The sequence below is a fragment of the Pipra filicauda genome, unplaced genomic scaffold, assembly GCF_003945595.2.
Source record: "Pipra filicauda isolate LSUMZ 115617 unplaced genomic scaffold, ASM394559v2 scaffold31_size4109673_pilon, whole genome shotgun sequence".
Classification (NCBI taxonomy): Eukaryota; Metazoa; Chordata; class Aves; order Passeriformes; family Pipridae; genus Pipra; species Pipra filicauda.
In genome coordinates, this window is record NW_024104443.1 from 3,287,082 (window position 1) to 3,308,369 (window position 21,288).

A 21,288-nucleotide genomic window follows, 5' to 3' on the forward strand; every position below is an offset into this window, starting at 1 on the left:
ACCAGCTTCATTAATGAGAAAGGGCCAAGTTACGCCACTTTGTCATTTAACCCATGGAAAACTACAAGATACGCAGGACATTAAGTAATAGAAGGGCCCTTAACTTGTACAATGCACAAAACAGCATGAAAGAACTAATCAGTATATACAATGGATTGCAGTTCACCCAAATGATTGTAAAATGCTGTATTAAAATGATTTAGGTTGTTACACCGTGGGTAAAGTCTAACTGTTTACAGATCAGTCTTTCAACAGCTGACTTTGATCTGTAAAATGTATACGCAGTAAAAGAAAACCGAAAGAAAATAGTTAAATGTGCAACTGCACAAATATAATTCCCCACTATTAAGATAACAAAAACTTTTGCTATTACCATAATTATTATATATATTAGAAAGCTATACACAAGCATGTTAATTTCACAGATTTTTTTAAAAGATTCTTAATATTTTATATAATTAGAAATACACATTTCAAAACCAAAACTTCTGCAAAGAGAAAACAGTTATCTTGGTTAGCAAAGCATGGAGTTCCTCAAGGCTTAGGGTAGTGCTTTCTATACAAAAAGTCCTTTTTTGTTTGTTTCTTCAGGACTGTTTAAAAGATTAGCAAAGCTTTCAAGGAAAAAAGAACACATTTTGGCTTAAGGAAACTACAAAAGCCACAAAAGCTTTGCAAACTCTGTCTTACTTCTTAATATGAAAATAAGCAAAATGTAATGTACATATTTGTATACCTTTTTTTTTATTTAATAAGTGATGCAGACCCAGAATTTTTAAAATTAAATATATCAGCCCTCGAACTCAACATTTTTACAAGTATGGTCCTCTTTAAACATTTTGATCCTTTTTAAATGAGTTCCATACTCTAAAAATATGCTTGCATGTTTGTGAGCATTTTCAGTATGTTAGGTGACCCAGTCTCTTTCTAGCATCAATTCATGGCCACCCAACTGCTGGGTCTGTCAAAACATCTGTACATTTTCTATATGTTGCATAACAGCTGCTTTCTCTCTCAGTAAAGATCTGCCATTTCTGGCAAATGTTTTCCTTTTGTCTATTTACATGTAAATAACGTTGAACCTGCAACATGACACTATCTATTGTAACATACATTTTGCAAGGGAGCACAACAGTGAAAAGAAGTTAGCCTTAAAATCTAGTTTGTACAAGTGTTCTGTTGTACAACTCAAGTGCTAAGCTTATCTCAGCATTTCTGTTTATCCTTATACTGCATCACTGAGGCAATTTAAAAGTACTTTTACAAAACAGAGTACCTGACTTTTTTTTTTCACACACAGCACATATAATGCATATCGACCCCTCCCCCCTCCCCCCATTAAAGTATAGCACACACACACTGCAAGAAAAAAAAAACCAACTAATAGGTAATAATGTTATCATGTTGCCCATCCTTCAGAGAGCCGCATGCGCTTGACAGAGGGGCTTTCCCTTTCGTCCGGCGAAGGTCTGGTGAGTCCAATGGGGGAGTGGAATTCGTTCCGGTGATCTTCTCGGTCACTTCCATCATAGGAACTGCTACAGCTGCTCAAACTGTCAACAGGAGATCTCCCCGCCTCATGGCGCGTGTGCTGTGGGTATCTCGATGGTGTGGCGGTACGGTCTCTAGGAGGAGAAACAGGTTCTGACTTGATGTTGAGGCTTTGAGTAGAAGGCAGGGAGAGATTTGTACTCTGAGATAAATGAGTGCTAGTGCAAGCTCTGTAGGAGGAAAGGAAACCCAGTTACAGACGGAGGAGGCATGGAGCCCCCAGATATGCACAAACACTCACACAAAACACCAGTGTAAAGGCTCGCGCAGGACAAGTGTGCACAGAGAGCACGAGGACTGTTGCACAGGCAGAATTCACAAATTCCAGGAGATGAAAGCACCACAATGTGGTTGACTTGAGTGGGACATGACCTCAGTTTGGAAGGACGTCTTGCTTTCAATCTCTCTGTCTCCTTTTATTTTAAAATCAAGTGTCACCACAACTTTGGCGAAGCGAGCCTTTGCACTGTTGGAACCACCTGCAGGTTTCTGTGTAACTAATGCTGTGCGTGTGTATGCACTGGTTGAGACAGGGAAGGCATGGGCTTTATGCTGGGATGAATCCAATTAACTTGAACGCACCCAACTGCTTTTATCGCTCTTCATTTTGACATGTGACTTTAGATGCAAAACAGAAACAAAAAGAAATCTGGCCTGGTACTTTTTACACCTTTACCTTTCAGAATAGAGTTAAAATTACTGGTCCTAGCATCAACAGGAATAAAATAGCATAGACAGTGAGGATTGAGATATGATTCTACGGTTTAAATCTATGAATCTGTAATTCAATCCAGAACACTTTTGCATAAACTACCAAAGAGTTGCTGAAAAGTAGTTGTCAGAGGCCTATACTGTTTGCATGTAGGACAGACAAGCTCAGAGGATGCTGGTAGCAGACAGAATACTACACTGAAACTTTTTAACTTTTTCAAGGCAAGCTGTATAATTATTCTAAGGTCTTTTTTTTTTTTTTTTCCCGTGCATTTTTGTGGACAGGTAATGGTAGAGGAAAGATGAAACAAGCAGGGAGCAGAGTGAATACTGAGAACATGCATTATCTCTGGAAGAAATGAGCTCACTTGTATCGGCAAAATATTTTGTACAAAAGCACCACCTCCTGGCAAAACCTGACCTTTTGTTATTAAAATAGAGTTCTCGACACGCAAGTTCCATGTCCCAAGTTCCACTTCAGAGACCATCTGCTAGGCTGAAGTTAGTGTCTAACCCCAGAAACACAGTTTCAAGGTTTCTACTCATGAGTTTTTATTTATACATGGGGAGGAAGGCAGTAGGGGCAACAGACCACTTGGCTTCACAGGATTTTAAACCCAAAGCCACATGCAGGCATTTTTAATGCAAGAAGGTGCAACCCTGGGACTTGGAAGCAATTTTTAAGCATAGAGAAGACACAGTTAAGTTTAGATGTGGTCTTTTCGTTTATTGAAAGGCTCCACTTTTCCTGGTATCTCATCAACTGAGAACTGAGATTGGCTTAAACAACATTTACTACTATGATGAAAGACAAAATGGATTTTTTTCTTCTGACGGATTTAAAATAAAACTACATGGCTTCAATATTGAATGATATCAGCTGCTTTTATCAGGAATTACTGCAGTGTTTAATAATGAATGGATCCTGTTAGAAACTAAAGAGAACAGGATGCTCTACCTCCAATGGCTTTTATCTACCCTTCATTCCTATACAGATGATAGTGCCAAATCTGCAACAAGCCCTTTCATAAATTATGGAGTTCAAGAGTAATAGCACTCACAGTAGCAAATGTAGCATTTATTGTTATTGTTTTTTTTTTTTTTGTAAAGAGCACATTTTCTTTGCTTTTGCTTTTGTAGATATTAAATTAACACATAGAGAACACTGTAAATATAAGACTTTGCCATTCCAACTTAGTGGAATATTCCACGCTTCCTGAAAACTTGTTAAAAAGAAACCAACAAGAATCAAATATACATTTATGCCCCTTTTTTTTTTGCTTTTAATTTCCAGTGACTTAATTTTTCAGTTGCTTAGGAGATCCTAGGACTTTACCTGAGTAAACAAGCTGTCAGTTTAGCATGTATGATAAGATTACACATGATTTTAGATGCTAAGTTTATAGCTAAACCTAAAAGTCCCATTATAAAGGATGGTGGAGCCTGCGGATTTGATTTAGAAGTGTTTGATTTGAGCAAATGACATGTCACTTTGCATGCTGGGGATAACTAAAAAACCCATGCTAGATAAAAATAACCATATTCAGTCAAATGTGTTCACATGGAACGTACTTGCATTCTATCGTGTGACAGCCCCCAGCGGAATAAATCTAGAGGGATAAGCTGAATTTTCAATGAAAGATAGCTAGTATTGCTGTACTGCAATATTGCCTTTTTAACAGTGCTTCAGAAGTGAATATGAGAATGCATTTCTATAGACTTTTCTACAGATTCCTTGTGATTCACTAGCAGGGTTACATAAATACCCGGCATACAAATTGGAGGCAGTTTTATAAATGCTTCAGGTTGATTTGCATTTTGAACATTTTTTTTTTAAATAAATTTTAAAAAGTTTAAGAAGTCATTTTGGCAGGTCAGGACTGAATTTTTGAGGTTTAAAACAATATAAATAAATTGCAGCAATTATTTTTATTCACAATATTTTTTTTTCTTTTAAAATATAGTCTTTTCCTGCTGAAACTATTTCTGAGTTTTAATATCTATTTATTGGACTGCAATTTACATTATTTCATTAACATTTTCTGAAATATTTTTCTGAGAATCTCATCTAAGCTAAAATGGTCTCTTACAAGGGAAACCTACTGTTACACATATATGTGAATGGTGAAATAATACATATTTAGGTGCAGCCTTTAGACCCATATTCTAAACAGAGGCTTGATCTCTATTTAGAATAGAAGGTCTATTATAAAAAAAGAGAATTGTGCCTGTTACAAAATGATTTAATTTCCTATATACGTGTGTGAGTGTACAAACAGCTGATATGTATCAATGCATATTTTACACTGTTGCTTCATGTAATGACATGATTTTTGTTCAAGCACGACCTGTTTTTATCATTTCAAACCTACACTAAATTCTCTGGAAAACAAAGATTTGAATACAGGAAACCCACTGAGAAAATAAAGGAAATGACTTCAAATGTTTGCATATAATTATGTGCACTCAATAGGTGCCTGGCAGTCCACTCATGTTGACATCATCACCTTTTCCCATATATTGTATGAAAATACTTCATTTCATGGGGACAATGAAGAAAATGAATGTTTTAATTTGGCACAGCAGTTCCTGTTGAGACCAGTGTAGTGAAAATGTGATGTTTATTTAGATTATGATGGGCACATGGAGAAATGCTGGTTCTTATCTGGGTTCCACATGGAAGAACTACACAGCTCTGCTGTGTGAGAGGTGGGGAGCACGACAGGGTGTCATGAGCTTGGAAGGGAGTTTGGTCCTCACTGATGCCAGTGAGATCAGTTCTGTGTGTGTCTCCACCTGTTTGAATCTCCAACTGGTACTGAAGCTCAGCATGCACAGGTAGAAGTGCAGGTCTGAGTAGGTGACGAGTGAGGACATGAACATGCACCAGGTAGGCTTTTCCAGGAGGAGAAAGTAGTCTATTGAAGGAAGATGGAGCCTGACATACCTACACACTTGCATCTCTAAATTAGTTTACTTTCTCATTTCATGTAATTTTCCCCCATAAATACAAGTAATGAACCATTGAAAATTCACTGCAAAATTTAGTTATGCAACTTTAGTTACGTGCTAATTTGTAGGTAGGAGAACAGAGGATATTTTTGACTTGCTAACAATGCAATCTTTCTCCCCTTTGTTTTTTCTTAAGGTAGATTTTTTTGTTGTTGTTGTTTGTGTTTTTTTAATATATATTTTTTTGGTCAAAGTAACAGCAGAATAAGAATTTCTGTGTCAAGGTATTTTGATTAGCTCTCACACATTAGGATTTACACTTTTTAAGAAGACCTTTCTAAACAAATAGTAACATGAAACTGAATCACTGGAACATCTTATTTCCAATACAGGCATAAGAATAAAAGGCTCAACCTGAAATATATGAGCTTTTTATTCAACACAAGCAGATTGGCAGAACTGATACAAATTCATTAAACATGATGTCACTGTACATAAATTTTTCAGTAAAAATGCTTCAGTGGAGGATATTTGCCTATATTTAGCTGCAGTTATTATATAAACAAAAATAACCATTGCTAAGTAATAATCTTGCTATCTAAGGGTCACAGAATAAGTCAACAGTACATATGACTTTGGAAAATTTCCATGTTTGGAAATTTGGAATTTCCATGTAATGGATTTGTGACTAAAAAATTTGAATCCTCTATTACAAAGTTTGGAATGAATTTCTCTTCTGGTTATCAGCAATTAATTTCTGTTAGACTCTTTGGTACATGTGAAACAAGCAGTAACTCTCTCTGTAAGAGACATTGAAGCAATATTCAGATCAAATCCCAAAGTCTGGGAGGGAATGATTTTCAATAGAATTTGTGTATCTTTTTCCAGATGCAGACTCATTTAAAAGACCATGAAAATACCATTTTGCTTTTTAACCTAAAAAGTTGAAAAGTCTATCTTGTTTTAATGTTCCAGTTATATCCAGGCTCTACATCGTTATGCTGTTCACCAGGCTCTGCAAAACGCCAAAAGCTGCACAGACAGGGAAAATGAACCCTGTCCTCAGGTATTTGCCCTTAAGTAAACCAGCACTAGTATGACTGTTAATTGCAGAGTCAACCTGAATTAAGAGCCAGGTTGCAGAGATCTTTTCCAATTACCTTAAAGATGGTTCTGACAATGCTGCTGAAATTGTTGGGGACTTATCTGGAGCATGCTAATACATCTAACCGTGTCCTATTCTATTACTAACCAAATTCTTCTGTCAAGCACTGCAGAAGTAGAGTTGGTTTTCACCTTTAGACTTTGGTGAAAAACAAAACCTGAAGGAGAACTAGAATGTCTCTTCCACTAACTCACCGGTTTTCCCACAGATCTTTACAGCCTACTGTTAACAACAAACATCTCACAGTTGCCAAATCTGTTCAGTATAGGACCTGAGACAGCAAAGTTGTCAAAAGTTTTCTAGATGTAATTTATCAAATATATGAGGATGACTGTAATTTTGTTTGATTTTTAAATCTTCCTGCAAATTCTAGCTCAGCTTGACATGGACTGAATATGTTCTATATAATTTCAAGTTTTTCAAATAATCCAAAAGTTAGCACAGGTATTTTTGCATGCAGAACTCAGTGACTAAAATAAAGGTTTATGGTTTTCTGCAGAGATAGAAGACTTCTCCAGAACTGTCAGTGAAGCAGCTTTCATAGCTGAATTCATTTACAAATCACTGAAAGAATATTAATAAAAATAGCAACTCAGAATATATTCCACAGCCACAGTCATTACACTTTGACGTTCTGTGATATGGATTAGAAACAAATCATGATGTGTGACATATCTGAAAAGGCATGTAGTTAGTTTAGGATTTAATTTATACATTTTTTTTGTTAACCAAATAGCCTTATTACATTCTTAGGTATGCCACTGAAAACAATCAGCTTATTGTAAATTTATACATCAATATCGAATGTGAGCCTTCAATCCAAGACTTTATTTATGTCTTTAGTTGAACCTTTAGTCTGAATGCTGCCTCAGAAACGGTGCAAACTCAAAAAGAAAACAGAAGTGTAAGAGAAAGATATTAAGACTATTTCTTCCTATCTCAGCTACTACTTCAATTGTATATTTTTATATCATTAGTATCTATATATACTTATTTACATAGAAATGAGTTTTAATTTTTTTTTTCCTTTGAGACACTTGTCCAGCTGTCCTTAAAAGCCCAGATTGTCTGTACATGATAAAGATATCAGAATAAGCTACAAAAAACATTTGGATAAACTAGAAGGAGAATTTTGAAGTTTAAGCCACATTTATAGTATTAAACAGTTCCACATTATGGCAACCATCTTGAAGAAAAAATAGCATATGTGCAAACACCTCTTTCTGAAAAAAAAAATTCAAATGCATCTGAATTAAATTACCCCTCATAAATACACTTCTGCTGTTTTCAGCTTCTATTTTTGTAACTGAAATTTTTAAAATTCAAACATTTCTACTCATACAGGCCTATGTGTGCCACACTGGTGCCTGCCTACGTTCTTACTCAATAGAAATTGAAGGTATCAGAATTTTTGAAAATCATACACCTGTTCACTTCAATGAGCCAAGACATTGCATGTTCAAGAATGCATTAGGTGATCTCTCTCTGTGAATTTTCATACTTCTAAAGATTGTGAAATGATTGAGCAGAGTGCTTCTCCAAAACTTGAATAAATGCCTCAAAATTAGCCCCTAGAGGACAGGAATACCTGTCCTCCTCAACACCAGCACATCACAATGACTTTTGTGGGCTTGCAGTTCTGAGGTCTAATTATGCTATTTTCTCATAGAAATAATTTCCAAAGAAATTAAACTTGAATGTCAGAGTTGAGCAGAAGGGAGTGTGTGATTATTAGATTAGGTTAAGGCTTAATCTCAGGTCAAATAATTGTGTAATTCCTACTTGATTAAAAATATTTAGAAAAATTTCAAGTTTACTGTAAATGTTTGTGCTACAGTAACTGGAAATAAAAAGCATAAACAGCAAAATATAGCAATAGTACAATAGGTGTTCAGCTTGGTTTTAGTATTGAAAAAAATGCTATTTAAAGAAATAAAAACTAAAACATAGAGAGTACACTATTGAGAAAATGTCATGGACACAGAGTAGCTACTTAGCAAACTTTACATTGAATACATAGTTCCAGTTTTGCAAAATGGAATTTTTACACAGAGTAAATATGTGCTGATACGTTATCTTGACATATTTTACATTTGGAATTACTGGGGAGTCTGAAGTCATTCTAGGACAGTAAAAGAAAGAAAACACTGCTTACCCCAATTGACTGAGGGCAGATGGTGGCATGTTGTGTAGGTGTTGCTGTTGCCAGCCAGTCACAGAACCAAGATGAAGAGCACTGGCTGTGTTAAACCCAGAGAGAGATGATATATCTGCACTACTCAGAGAATATTCTGGATTTGAAAACAGAAAGACAATAATTAAGAGAGAATTAAAGAGGAAGCAATTAAACAACAACTAGCATAGTAATGTTCGCGTCATTTTATAAGCCTTTTAATTTTAATTACACCAATCACATTAAGTTGCAGCAGAAAAAGCAAACCTTCCTCTTCCCTCAACTCATTAACTTGGGAGCAAATAATGCACTAATAATTATTCTGTAATTTAGCAGGGCTTTATTGGGTTTGAAAGATCCAAAGCATTCTTAGACTGTATATCCACCATAACTACAGATGCACTGTCAGAAAGAATTGAAGAACATAATATTTTGGTTACAGTCTTCCTTGCAGAACCCAGCAGGAAGCCTGTTTCTGAACAGTAGCAATACACAACAGGAATTGGAATGGATCTCTGGAGGCTTCATTTCTATGCCCTCCCAGGTAACTCTGTGATAGCCCACAAAGTTACTGAACTCTGGTGTGGAGACACTGAAGCTGCTCCTTCCCACTACCCTCATGGTGTTAGGATGGTGCACTCAACCACATGAAATTACTTCTAAAGAAGACTAAGAACTGTCTTTTAAGTTACTTTTTTTTTTTAATAATTTTATTAAAGCCAAGGAAAGAAAGCTACCAAATCAGTCTTCCATTCAAACAAGACAGTTGACTTCAAAATAGATGTGTCTGAAGTTAGTGACAGGTACGGAATAAGCAAATGTAGTGCAAAAGCATATCAGCTATGAATTTTTCAGTTTCTCCCAAAAAACATTAGCTAATTCATTAGTACTAAGATAGACACTTGTCAGCACCTTGCTCCCTCCCCCATCCTTTGCATCCTGCACGCATACTTACCAGTACCATATGTTGTTGAGATTGCTGATGGGTATCCTCCCATCCCTTGCCCTGGTAGAGTAGGAGTTGCTACGGAAACCACTGGAGTAGCCAATGACTGAGCAGACTGGGAGTTATTTATCCTTTGATTCTTTTAAAGTAAGTAAAATAAACATATTATTGACTAGTTTTAAGTCAGTTGAGTGTATTTGCTTTCTGTGTATGTTCTGTGCATGAGAAATACAGGCTGATACAAATTTCTAGAAATTAATCCTTTAACATGTGGCTTTGATGAACTCTGCCAACCCTACCATTTACAAGCCTTCAAGAGACCAGTTGTCACCATAGTAACACATTACATCAGTATCTCCTAGGTAACTGAACTTGTAAGATTGCTTTTATTGTGGGTAGAAGAACAGATCGTGAAAAACTTATGAAATATATAAGCTCAATTCCCAGTGTTTTTCTTTTCACTCAAACAGAAAAAAACCAACCACAAACAACACCAACAAAACCCACAAAGCAAAACAAAAAAAAAAAAGGTGAAACAAAAGCCCCCAAACCCAGCTCCACTGGATTTTGAAAGTCCAGACTGCTGAACACTGAAGTCTTACCAGTAGATGGTGCTCTGACTATTTCAGAGTAGTTTTTGTCATTAAAAAAACCTTCAAGACTCCTAGGTAGCACAGCAGTTACACACTTAGCTTTAACTCAAGGGCATTAGATGTTGCACTGTAAAAATTACACTAGAGAATTCTAATTCTGTGAGCGGCAGGATAAAATGACCAGAGAGCCACCATAAGGCTGCACCACCTTTAACAATACAAGTTTATATGCTTTCAAAGCACCAGTAACAAGAAAGATTAATTCTAGCAGGTATAACTTGAATATGTGCAACAACTACATCTGGTCTTCTATACTGTTGTATTAAAAAATTACAATGATCTTTCTGTTCACAATATACTTATTATGGTAGTGTTTTCCATTTTATTTCAACCAACATTTCACTACATAATGAAAAATAACTGTTTTTCTTTTCCTTGTTGTTAAGATGAACATCATTACCACTTACCAGAAGCAGATCAACATCCTCAGACTGATTGCATAGGAAAGGAGTGTTAAAAATTAGTGAATATAAATATTTACCAGGATGCAGGTTTCTAGCTTAGGGTTTAGTTTCATCTGATAGGGGTAGCAAATTAAACACTTTCAGAGCATAGTTTGGAAAAATAACACCTCATAGATCTCTTATTTGTCCTTCTAATGGAATGTTTGTCTCAGCTGTAGGGGCAATTTATCCATTTTTCAGCAGAAGACTTTCTCTAAGAATTCATTGTTTCTTCCACAGTCCCACCGGTTGCAGACTGTCATACTATACCTGACCACTCACAAAATCCCCAGGGAAAATATCTGTTTTAAGGGCCCTGAAATAAATAATTTGATGCAGACAGCTTATTACCACCTTGTTTGACTTTGAGTATTGCCCTGTAGGACTATTTCGTACTTATTCACTTAGAAGGCAGCATCACATTTATGGGGGTTCTAGTTTGATGGTTAATTTATTTTCCATCAAGATAAAGTAACCAATTTGGAAGTTGTTTTAATAATGTCTGTTATATAATGGAAAACTGCATTTATACTGTTGCTTAAATTTACCATCAAGATACTTTTTAGATTAAGCTCACTTTAAATATTAAATCACTCACAAAAGATTTACTTGCAAACACTAACTGACTTTTGGAAGGGAACTACAAGACATGCACATGAAACCATCCAAATTCAACCTTCTAGCACAATATCTTGCATAAATTTCACTCATCCTGGTAGGAGATACCAAAATTTCATGCTTCTTTTTCTCTTGCTCTGTCTATGTACTACCTCTTATCATTACAAAATTTGGAGCTCAGAGTGATAGAGTTCAAATTAATTTATTTACAACTAATATACCATTTGCTGAGAGTCTGTGTGCCTAAATATTTAGGAAAAACATAAGTTAGGAATACTCCGGGTTAAATTCAGCCTTTATAACAAATCCTGGAAAGGCTCTTTCAGCTAGTAGGAAAGAGACTGCAGAAGTTTAGACTGTGTAGGACACAGTTCCTATTTTGCAACTAACAGAAAAAAGGGAGGAAGTAAATATGACTTCAAAAAAGTAATTAAAGAGGCTCAGCCTACATTCTCAGCTTGATGTCAAACCTTAAGGGTTAGACAGAAAGACCAAACAAGCAATAATTTAATTGCTTGATCCAGTCTTGAAATTCCCAAGTAACTCTTATCTAAAGAAAAAAAGAAAAGCTTTGAAAATGCATTACCACTGATGGCATGGTATTCTTGCTGCCAGGTGGAATAAGCACACGGAGATCTGGTTTACGGTTGTTCATTCCCAAATTCATCGGAGGTGGAGATTTTGCTTGCATATTCTTGTTCAAGTTGCCAGGTGAGACCAGCAGACCTGGTGAGTTGCGGGGGTTGCCATATCCATTTCCTGTTTAGGTAATAAAAGAGAAAAAAAAATAAAGAAAAAAAAAGGAGAAAGAAACCCCACTCCACTGTATTTCTTAAACCTCAACACTAAAAATGTGAAATAAAAAACCTCACGGTAAATACCTATGTCATATATCTTTATAGAAAAATACAACACATGTTATATTTGGAACAATTGTTCTTCAAATGCTTTCTCTCATGGCTGCTGACAACTTAGAGATGTGCTGAAATTAATGTTATTATATGACTCTGTTTACAGCACTGTGGTATATAACACATTATACTGTGCCCTTGTAGCAGCCAGCATCTGACATTTGCCTTACAAGAGAATCAGGAAAGTCAGATAATTTAAGGGCTTAAAAAAAGTCAAAGTTATTCCATGTTTTCTCGACAACTACAGAGCATCATGCCTTTACTGACTCAGCCCTTTGTAGGTCATGATTTTGTTTTGCTTTTAAACAAAGGATGAGTACAGCAAGGCTATAATTTCCAGAAAAGGCAGTGGGAGGACTAAGAAGATTTGTAAATGCTTTTGGCTCTCTTTTACAACACTTTTTGGATCTGATTCTGTCAACACTAAAGTCAATGGGAGCAAGATCAGAACTTTATTTGGAAAATGCCACCATATCTTTCATCTTCATTTCTCTGCTGCAGGCCCCAGGAACAGTTCTGACAAGCAAATGCTTCATTTGCGTTTTTCAGAAAAGGGTTTCCTTCTGTCACCACGTAGGACTGACAACTGTATTTCCATAAGGTTACTTACCTACTGTTCCACTAAAATGAGACCTTTCTAAGTCTGGAGGAAAAGATGATTTTTAGCCTAACCTTGAAATTCTGTCTGCATAGTCTCAAGAGAGATACAGAAACGGCCCAATCATAGAGCGGGAATAGAACAAAAACCAGTACAGAAAGAGAAAACTTTCACAAATACCTAGCAAAAACATGCTAGGGAAGACTTGCTGTTCTGTGCTCAGCTTTTGTTCATAGTTCGGGAGCTGTGACACACAACCTAGAATTCGTGTGAGAAGATGAGCTAGTGAGAGTGGCAGAGCCCTGCGGGTCAGAAAACCTGGACCTTCAAATTTCCTCTGTAATCCCAATGTCAGTGAAAAAGAAGCATCTCACTTCCCCCTGCCCTGCCAATGTAATGGAGTTTACAGCCCTAAAGGACATAAATGGATTATGGAACTAAATTCGATAATGTCTATGAGGTGGGCATAAAAATGACAGTACATGAGAGTGATTCGCTTTTCTGGTTAAGGATAATGAAGTGGTCCAAGCATGATTAAGATTAAATCGTGTTTTTAATCCTCAAGCATATCAGTTAATTGTATTTATCAGATCAGCAAATCCACAGAAATAAAATCTGTCAAAGGCTTTTAAATACAAAAACACCACTTCAGGCTGTGGAAGACCCTGAACTGTGAACACTAGGCTTAGGACACAGGAAAATTATCAAACAGTGCTTGACTTCTGTATTTGTGATGTACCTTTAGCAACTGCTCTGGCCTGGCTTGTTTATTTGCATGCTTCTTTATTACCATGATCTCACATGCCTTTACAAAAAAATGAAAACTTAAAAGCACAAAGATCACTTCAGAGATTTTGTATTAAAATATTTTTCATAGTTAATCCTGTTGTTTATTTCCCTAATATCTTACAGTTAGTAAGATAAAATGTTAATGAAAATAAGTGTATTTTACACTTATCAAGCTATACCAGCAGAACGCTGTGGAGAATTTTCCATTTTGTGTCAGTAGGCTTTTTTTTTAAAAACAAACAATGGTCTCAACATGGATTGGTTACCTATTATACTCTAATTAATGCCATGTGTTACTAGAGGCAGTGAGATTAGAAGGGGCGTTTTGAATGTATGACAATATTTTCTGCTAGAAGCCACAGAGCCTTTTAAAAATTCATCTTTTACAAACTGAATACTAAAAAAGTAATGTGTTGAGAAGTGATCAACAGGAGGAACTGAAGCAAAAGTAGATTTTCTCTGGTGTTGGTTTCATACAGGACATATTTACCAGCAGGACGTAAAACTCCCTGTTAAATCTGTTGTATGACGAGGATTTGTTCACAGACTGACAATAAAAGTCTTTGAAGCAGATATATAGCAAAACAGAATGCACTGTACTCTATATGTTTGTTTGTAATTGTGATTTTTGGAGAATAAAACCTCTTACAAGAAGAACTCCCGTTTTCTACATAAGATTTACTTAATTTAATTCACTATTAAACACTAAAAGACAGAATGCTTCTGTACAAACCTTAACTCTTCAGAAACTTTCATCTGACCTTTATTTTATTTACCTACTGATGTCAAATAGTTTCAACAGTGATCAGATTTCTTACATTTATATCTAAAAGCATCAAATTCTTTTAAAGAACTATTGCAGTCTTCTCTTTACCAGGAGATTTCTGCTGTTCATGGCATATTATGCCATCTAGCATTTTGGAGCCATGTAATAACCATTCCTCTTTCCAGTCACCAAATTGTTATTCTTCTGGTATAATGAGGATTCAGGAATGTAAGACTGTGGACCTTAAACCAGCGATACAGAAACCCATCATTTGGAAATCAATGATGAATGCATGCATGTGGTTTACAGTTAAGAAGAGTCTGCATTTAAACCAGCTCCTTAAACTGTATCCTTTTAACTCAAGAGGGCTGTGGCCTGCTCTGAGGCAGTTGTCCCACCTTCAGAAAAACTGACTGAACAGAATAGCCTCATTTACATTCAGAGGCAATAAAAAAAGTATAAGACTTCTAATGTACAAATTAAATCTTCATTCATCCTATACTTTAAAATTACACTTTGCCTGGACAATTATCAATTTAGATGTGACTCTATGCAGAACATTGCATTTCACTATCCACTTGAAAGCGCAAAAATTATATGTCGTGGATGAATGGATTTCCTGATTATAGATTATAAGAAAATGAAAACCAGATGGATTTTAGAGCAAGTTGGCTTTACATTTTTATTTGGTTAAAAGCCATATTTCTGCTGGAATAGAACATTTTTAAACAGTATGAATATATTCTGTAGTGCATAATGAAAATAAAAACAGTGGATGCACAAGTTTTAAAGGGCATATGTAAGAATTTGCAAATTTACAGCATCTTCAAATCAATAAGTTTTCAGAGAAAATTATATTTCCTTGTATTATTTGTTATACTGACTTGAGAGAGTAAAAATATTTTACACAGAAAAGAGCTTGTTTCTAGACAGAGTTAGGGGAGCAGCACATGTCAAGAGATGTAGTGCCAGACTTTGCATTTGGACTAACAGCAGAATATAAGGACAAGTGCCTTATGAGCACTGAACGCTCTTCTTGGGCATGCTCCCACATTGTGCATTTAGGCAAGGATGCCATTGACTTTAGAAGCAATTCCATCCAAGTACAAAATGCATGATTAATCCCTGCAATAGCACTTTTTAAAAACATTCAGAAAATGTACTTTTGTGCACCAAGAGTTATTCAATCAAGAAGAATTATTAAAAAGAAAACATCCATTTACTCATGGAAAGCTACAAATTTAACTGTATTACAAATTCATGAAATACTACCTTAAGCAGTCCCTTCCATATTTTAAGAACTTAAGGATACCAGAAGAGCACAAGTTTACTCAGAACAGGACAGGACAGAGAGCAAAGTTTACTTCTCTCCTTTCATCCCTCATTAGGAACACCTGTATCTTATAAAGAGTTATAGGCATTGCCAAGTGGCTGCAATTCTTGATATTCTCAGAGTTAAGGTAATCATTTTGTACTGAGCATTTAAGCAGGAAACTTTCCATGTGTTAAGGTAACACAAATGAGGAAAGAATACTTTTTTTCCATATCTCTCAACATTCTTGAACAGTATTGTCATAATTCAAAGCCCTTAAGTCTTGAAAAATTAGAAAATTTTGATATTTTGATTTCTTGGACTTTTGAAGCTGTCATGTTCCTACTCTTTCTTTGTTTTTTAAAATTAGTGATTTCAAAGATATAAAAATATACTGAATGAAAAATCCTCTATGGTAGTCCTACAAGCACAAAGAATAAGACATACAATTTATACGTCCTTTCTTCTCTTTTCTTTACTCTAATGTTTTTCACTGACCATATGTATTGAGAACTTACGAGATCTTTAGGAATCTGGGATGTCTACCTACATTATTTTTAATAGGAAAAGAACATTCAAATTCTTGAAGGGGTTTCAATGCTTCTTTCAAGTTTCCAACAAGTGTATTTTCTTACTTGTGAAAAGTTTTGTATTTCTTCTAAGGTGAATATGTACTTTCAATTTCATAGAGGATTTCTGCTTCTTACTGGGTTATGTTAAATGCATATTCCATATACATGACATTTTGACTGACCATCAAGCCTCTTATAAAGAATATTAAATGTAGAATTAATCTATATATACATCAGAGCAAACTATGCCACAAATCAACTCCACCTCAAAATACACGTGTATACAAAAAAATCAATGCAGTAGGAGAAATTTTGCTAAATTTATACACAGTTTTGCACTCTTCACTCAGTTAATTTTTCCACTTTCTGAAGGATTGCTAATTGTTCCTACCAGTAATTAAGAGGCAAATTTCTCTCTTTTCTCTCTTACATCATGTATTTTTTTTATTTTTTATTTTTTTTAATGCGTGCACACTGTTGGAATAGGCTGTAGTTTACCACCCAAAATAAACACATGCTAGCAACAAAACATTGGTGCTAGGAAGCTGTATTGGTGTTCATCTAAAAATAATTTTAAAAAAAGGTAATTGAATGTTCTTACACGTTAAATGCTAGTCATTCACAGTACACAATCTTTACTAACTGCAAGTGGGAAAAGAAAACCAATCTGCACTTATCCTCGTCTAGAAAAAAGGAAATCTTTATGTTAAAGTAACTGCCCATTCCCACAACATTGAACTAATTCTTTACTGAATTACGGGGAGTCATACAAAACCTACTGACTTTGTGTGGAAGAATTCTCAGGCATCCTGGGAAGTATCAGCTGCATTTTGAGTTGAAACAGGATGGCAGTCTGAAGAACACACAGGCATTTGGAAGAATGGGAGGAGAACCAGGACAAAACTATCTCTTTTTTTTGCTAGTTTTAGAACTAATCATTTAGAAATAGTGTAAATAAGAAGGTAGAGATTTCTACAGCAATGTAAGACTAAGCTGTCCCTCCCTAGTCACCCATTCTTGCCAAGCAGGTTGCATAACTGTCAGTGGGAACTTCTTGCCCTTTAAAGAGATGTAAAGGGCACTAATGGCATTATTGTTGTCCTATGTGGGAAAAAAGATAGTATTTGGGAACCACTAAAATACTCCCAATACTGTAGGCAATTTAGGTGTACATGTAACCTGTACTGGGACTGCACAAAGCTAAAAGTCAGACTGTGCATCCCATTTAATTATTCTGGGTGAATTTCCATTTTGGAAATCAAGTATATCTCCAGTGCTTCCACTGCAGGGGAGGTAAAGGGTCTCTTCAAATTTTCCAAGGAAAACTCTGTGTATGATTTCCTTATATTTGTAGCATATTATGAAGAAAGTGACTTCTCTGTTTTGTGGCTCAAACTATTCAGTTTTGGTTTGTCCCTTTGCTGGTTCAAGTACTTATGCAACATATTGAGACAGCATGTGCCTTACTGCTAAATGTTGTGTTTAGTGCCATGAATAGTCCTCTAACCAGTCTAATGGTTTGCCTCACCAGATGCCCATCCATAGGCTGACATTCTGCTCCATCCCCATCTCCATGGAGGTGCCTGATGCCTGGGTCTGGGTCTGCCCTGGGCTGCCTCTCCCTGGCCCTACTCCCTGGCTGGGACTGTGGGATGGGTCTAGGTTGTAAAGCCCAGCTCTGCACCCCCAGGAACCTCTGCTGTTCCAGGTCTCCAGCTGCTTCCTGACCCCAGCGTGTCCTGGTGGCATGTCCCACATGTAACAATTAACTCTCCTTACAAAATATTCATATCGAGTACTGCCAGCTACCTTAGTGAACTGTATACATGGATGATCTAGCCAAAATTATTTCTGATCTGTGGGTGAGTGCATGTAAAAATTGGAACATCCTGACAATCTACTGTATGTGGAGTATTTGCTGGTGCACATAACTATTGCTGCAAAAGGGCACTTTTCTCCAATACTGCAGCAACTGGGCTCAGATTTCATTCTGGACAGTGATGATGCTTCTCAGGCAGAGGCTGAAAGTAAAGAAGTGGCTCTTTGGGCACTTGACAATGCAAAACATATACAAAATACTTTTCTGAAAATCTAAGGACATGTCGCAAATCTAGGAGCCTAGAAATTGGAGATGATTTTTCAGCTGAATGAAGAAATAAATGAGTTTATTTAGAAGGAGGATGAAAGAACATGAGGACATAAACCTGACTTGTGCATCACAGACCGCTATACCTGCATGCAAATACTTTACTGCTGAGTCGAGTGCAGGGGAAGCTAGCCTGATCACCAACACTGCAGTTAGGTTTTATTGCTATAAAAAAAGACATATTTAAATGTTTCTAAATTAGTTCTTGCACTAACTATTCTCCCACTTTAGAAGTTCACACCTTAATAAAATAAATGCAAAGGTGGCACCTGACTGTCTCGAATTAGCCTGCAGCTACCCACACAAGGAACTGTGAGAAACGTTTCGCAACATTTCTCATTGCAATTAGTTTTCCCAAGTGGCAAGAAGATATTTCAGCACATCCATGGACTCACTCCTTGCAGCCTTTGGAATAGGGGTGTATGTCATAGGCAGTGAGGGTCTGTGGCAAATTATACAATGAGAGATGGAGGAATGCTCTTTCTTCTTCTTCAATGATTATCATTCCTCTCTTTTTTTTTTTTTTTTTTCCCCTCAGCAAGGAAACAGGGCAATAGATGATTCAAGTCCAGGTCCTGTTTGTGTTTTTTTAATCTTGCAGTACAGTTACTATTGCCATTGTGTTTATAATATAATGTCCAATCATAGCGTCGGACATCATAGTACTATTTGCTTTCATAATTCTTTAATGACACCTAATTTCAGGAATCTCAGATCATACAGCTTTCATGTAGAAACATTATCTTTCCTTTACTTCTGATTGTATTGATTAACTTATCTCAACTTCCACAGCATTATTTTGTTCTAACACCATTTTTTATCAATAGCTGTGCTCATCTCAGCATCCGTATATTTCACATTATCTTGTTTGGCTTGAAGCTTCACCTAATCAGCACAGTAACTAAGTTGTAATTCCTGAAAAAAATCACTTAAGGCAATTACACAGTGGTCTTCAGTTTTGTGCTTTATAAATATTATGTGTCTGTAGTTTAGACATGTGGGCACTGCACAATGAGCAACAGGAATATACTCTCGTGTTACAGTTTTATAAGGTCCAAACAAAATGTCAGGGATCAGAGTCATTCAGAAGTGTCTTACCATGGTGAAACAGCTATCTTGTCCCTGTTACTGGTGTTGTATCTGCTACCATGAGGAGCTGGCATGATGCAATGTCCCAGACCTCGTGTAATAGTCTCTCCTCATTCACTGCTCACATCTGCAAATGTTAGTCCATCCTCTGCACTAGGAATACACTGGTCTTCCACACTAAAGTTTAGTCTAATAGGAGAGGCCAACACCAGATATTGAGGGTGGTTTTCCATAGTCAGCTGAAACTCAGCCTGCATCACAGCTTTTCCAACGATCTTGCAGTTACTGGCATAGACCTGATCTCTTAAAATGTGCACAATTCCTATCTGGCCCTCACTGGTCTGACATAAACCCCTCTCCAAAATATGTTTGCAGGACTTAGCTGCCCTCTTATAAGTATGCTAGCTGAAAAGATGCTTCATTCTAGTTCAGTTTATGCAAAAAATAAACAGTATTTTTTCTTTTTTTTTTGCATATGGATTGATCCAGAGTTTCAATAATTAAAAACAAACCAGAATGTGACATGTCAGAGAAGAAACTATATTGCTGAAAAATATATTTGCTGACGAGAAAAATACAAGCCTGAGAAGAGTAGAGGACTTCTCTCTTCTGACTGCCTGTGAGAGACTTTGACGAATCATATCACAGAATCACAGAATGGTTTGGGCTGGAGGGGACCTTAAAGATCATCTAGTTCCAAATGCCCTGCCATGGGCAGGGACACCTTTCACTAGAAGTTGCTCAAAGCTCCATCCAACCCGGCCTTGAACACTTCCAGGGGTGGAGCACCCACAGCTTTTCTGGGCAACCTGTTCCAGTGCATCACCACCCTCACAGTTAAGAATTTCTTCCTAATATCTAAACTAAATCTGCCCTCCTTCAGTTTAAAGCCATAACCCTTTTGTCAATCATCTGCTTTTAACAAATTATTTGCTGATGACAAATAATTTCCTTTTTTGGCTATTTGAAATCAATTACCATTTTGAGGAAACTGCTTTTTCAATGAAAAATATTTCAATAATTCCAATTATAAAGAGAAGACCTTATTTGAAAATGTATTTTCTTGCTTCCTGAAAGAAACTTTAGAAATAATTGTTATTTTTTTTTTTTTAGAACAGATACGCAGGCAAAAGTAAAGTATTTTGCACATACATAATACTACTTAATTTGGTTTGAAATTTAAGCAGTGCTTTCTGATTTTGAACAAGAGTATGGATTGCAACAGAAGACTGTGTGATGTCTTAGTGAGCAAGAATGCACAGACAGAAAAAACAGTGAAATTCCTGTCTCACTTAAGGAAAGCATAAAATTCCCCCAGACTTCACTAGGAAAAGGATTTTATCTAAAGAATCCAAATTAGTCTTGAGGAACATTTGAAACTTTTTATCATAAAAGAAGTCAATCATGCCTGTCTTTAAAATCCCACTTAGAAAGAACCAGTTTGTATGACTCACTTAATTGTTCATTACATGTGAATTTAGGGCTTTCTCCCTTTCAATTTTTTCAAGCTGTCTTTTTATAAATACAAATATTGAGACATTGTTGATTAAAGCAATGAAGAGACAGGGAATAACTAAATAAATTACTAAGTCAACACTCACAACAGGTGGAAACCTAATTAAGGCCAAATTTTCACAGATTTTCAATGATGTCTTCTGAGAATGAGCTTGCGTGGATCTCTGGTAAGAGGTCACATGAGTAAGATGAAGATACATGTTTATCTTTGCATATGACACCCACTGCAAGATTTTTTTTAATTTTTACATGGATAGCAGCAGCTATCCTTTCACATATTTTGTGATTTTCACATGTATGAAAGAGCTTCAATAAGCCATATAAAACAGTTGCTCAGGGCAGAAATAGAAGTTAAATTTGGAAAGGCCTGTGTTGTCT

The 21,288-nt window shown here is 36.1% G+C and overlaps 1 protein-coding gene across 10 annotated transcripts in view; it reads right to left on the reverse strand.

The window, feature by feature from the left end:
* Positions 1-752: 752 nt before the first annotated feature.
* MEF2C (myocyte enhancer factor 2C) overlaps positions 753-21,288 on the reverse strand; it is a 118,396-nt gene continuing 97,860 nt past the window's right edge. For 6 of the 10 annotated variants that reach the window (XM_039383663.1, XM_039383671.1, XM_039383666.1 and 3 more), the window contains 5 exons: positions 11,799-11,971; positions 10,559-10,582; positions 9,508-9,637; positions 8,535-8,670; positions 753-1,721 (listed from right to left, as the gene is read on the reverse strand). In XM_039383663.1, coding sequence (XP_039239597.1) covers positions 1,400-1,721; positions 8,535-8,670; positions 9,508-9,637; positions 10,559-10,582; positions 11,799-11,971 — 785 coding nt within the window. In that variant the 3' untranslated portion in view covers positions 753-1,399. The remainder of the gene's footprint in view (positions 1,722-8,534; positions 8,671-9,507; positions 9,638-10,558; positions 10,583-11,798; positions 11,972-21,288) is intronic. The other 4 variants (XM_039383670.1, XM_039383669.1, XM_039383668.1 and 1 more) reach the window with 3 other exon arrangements.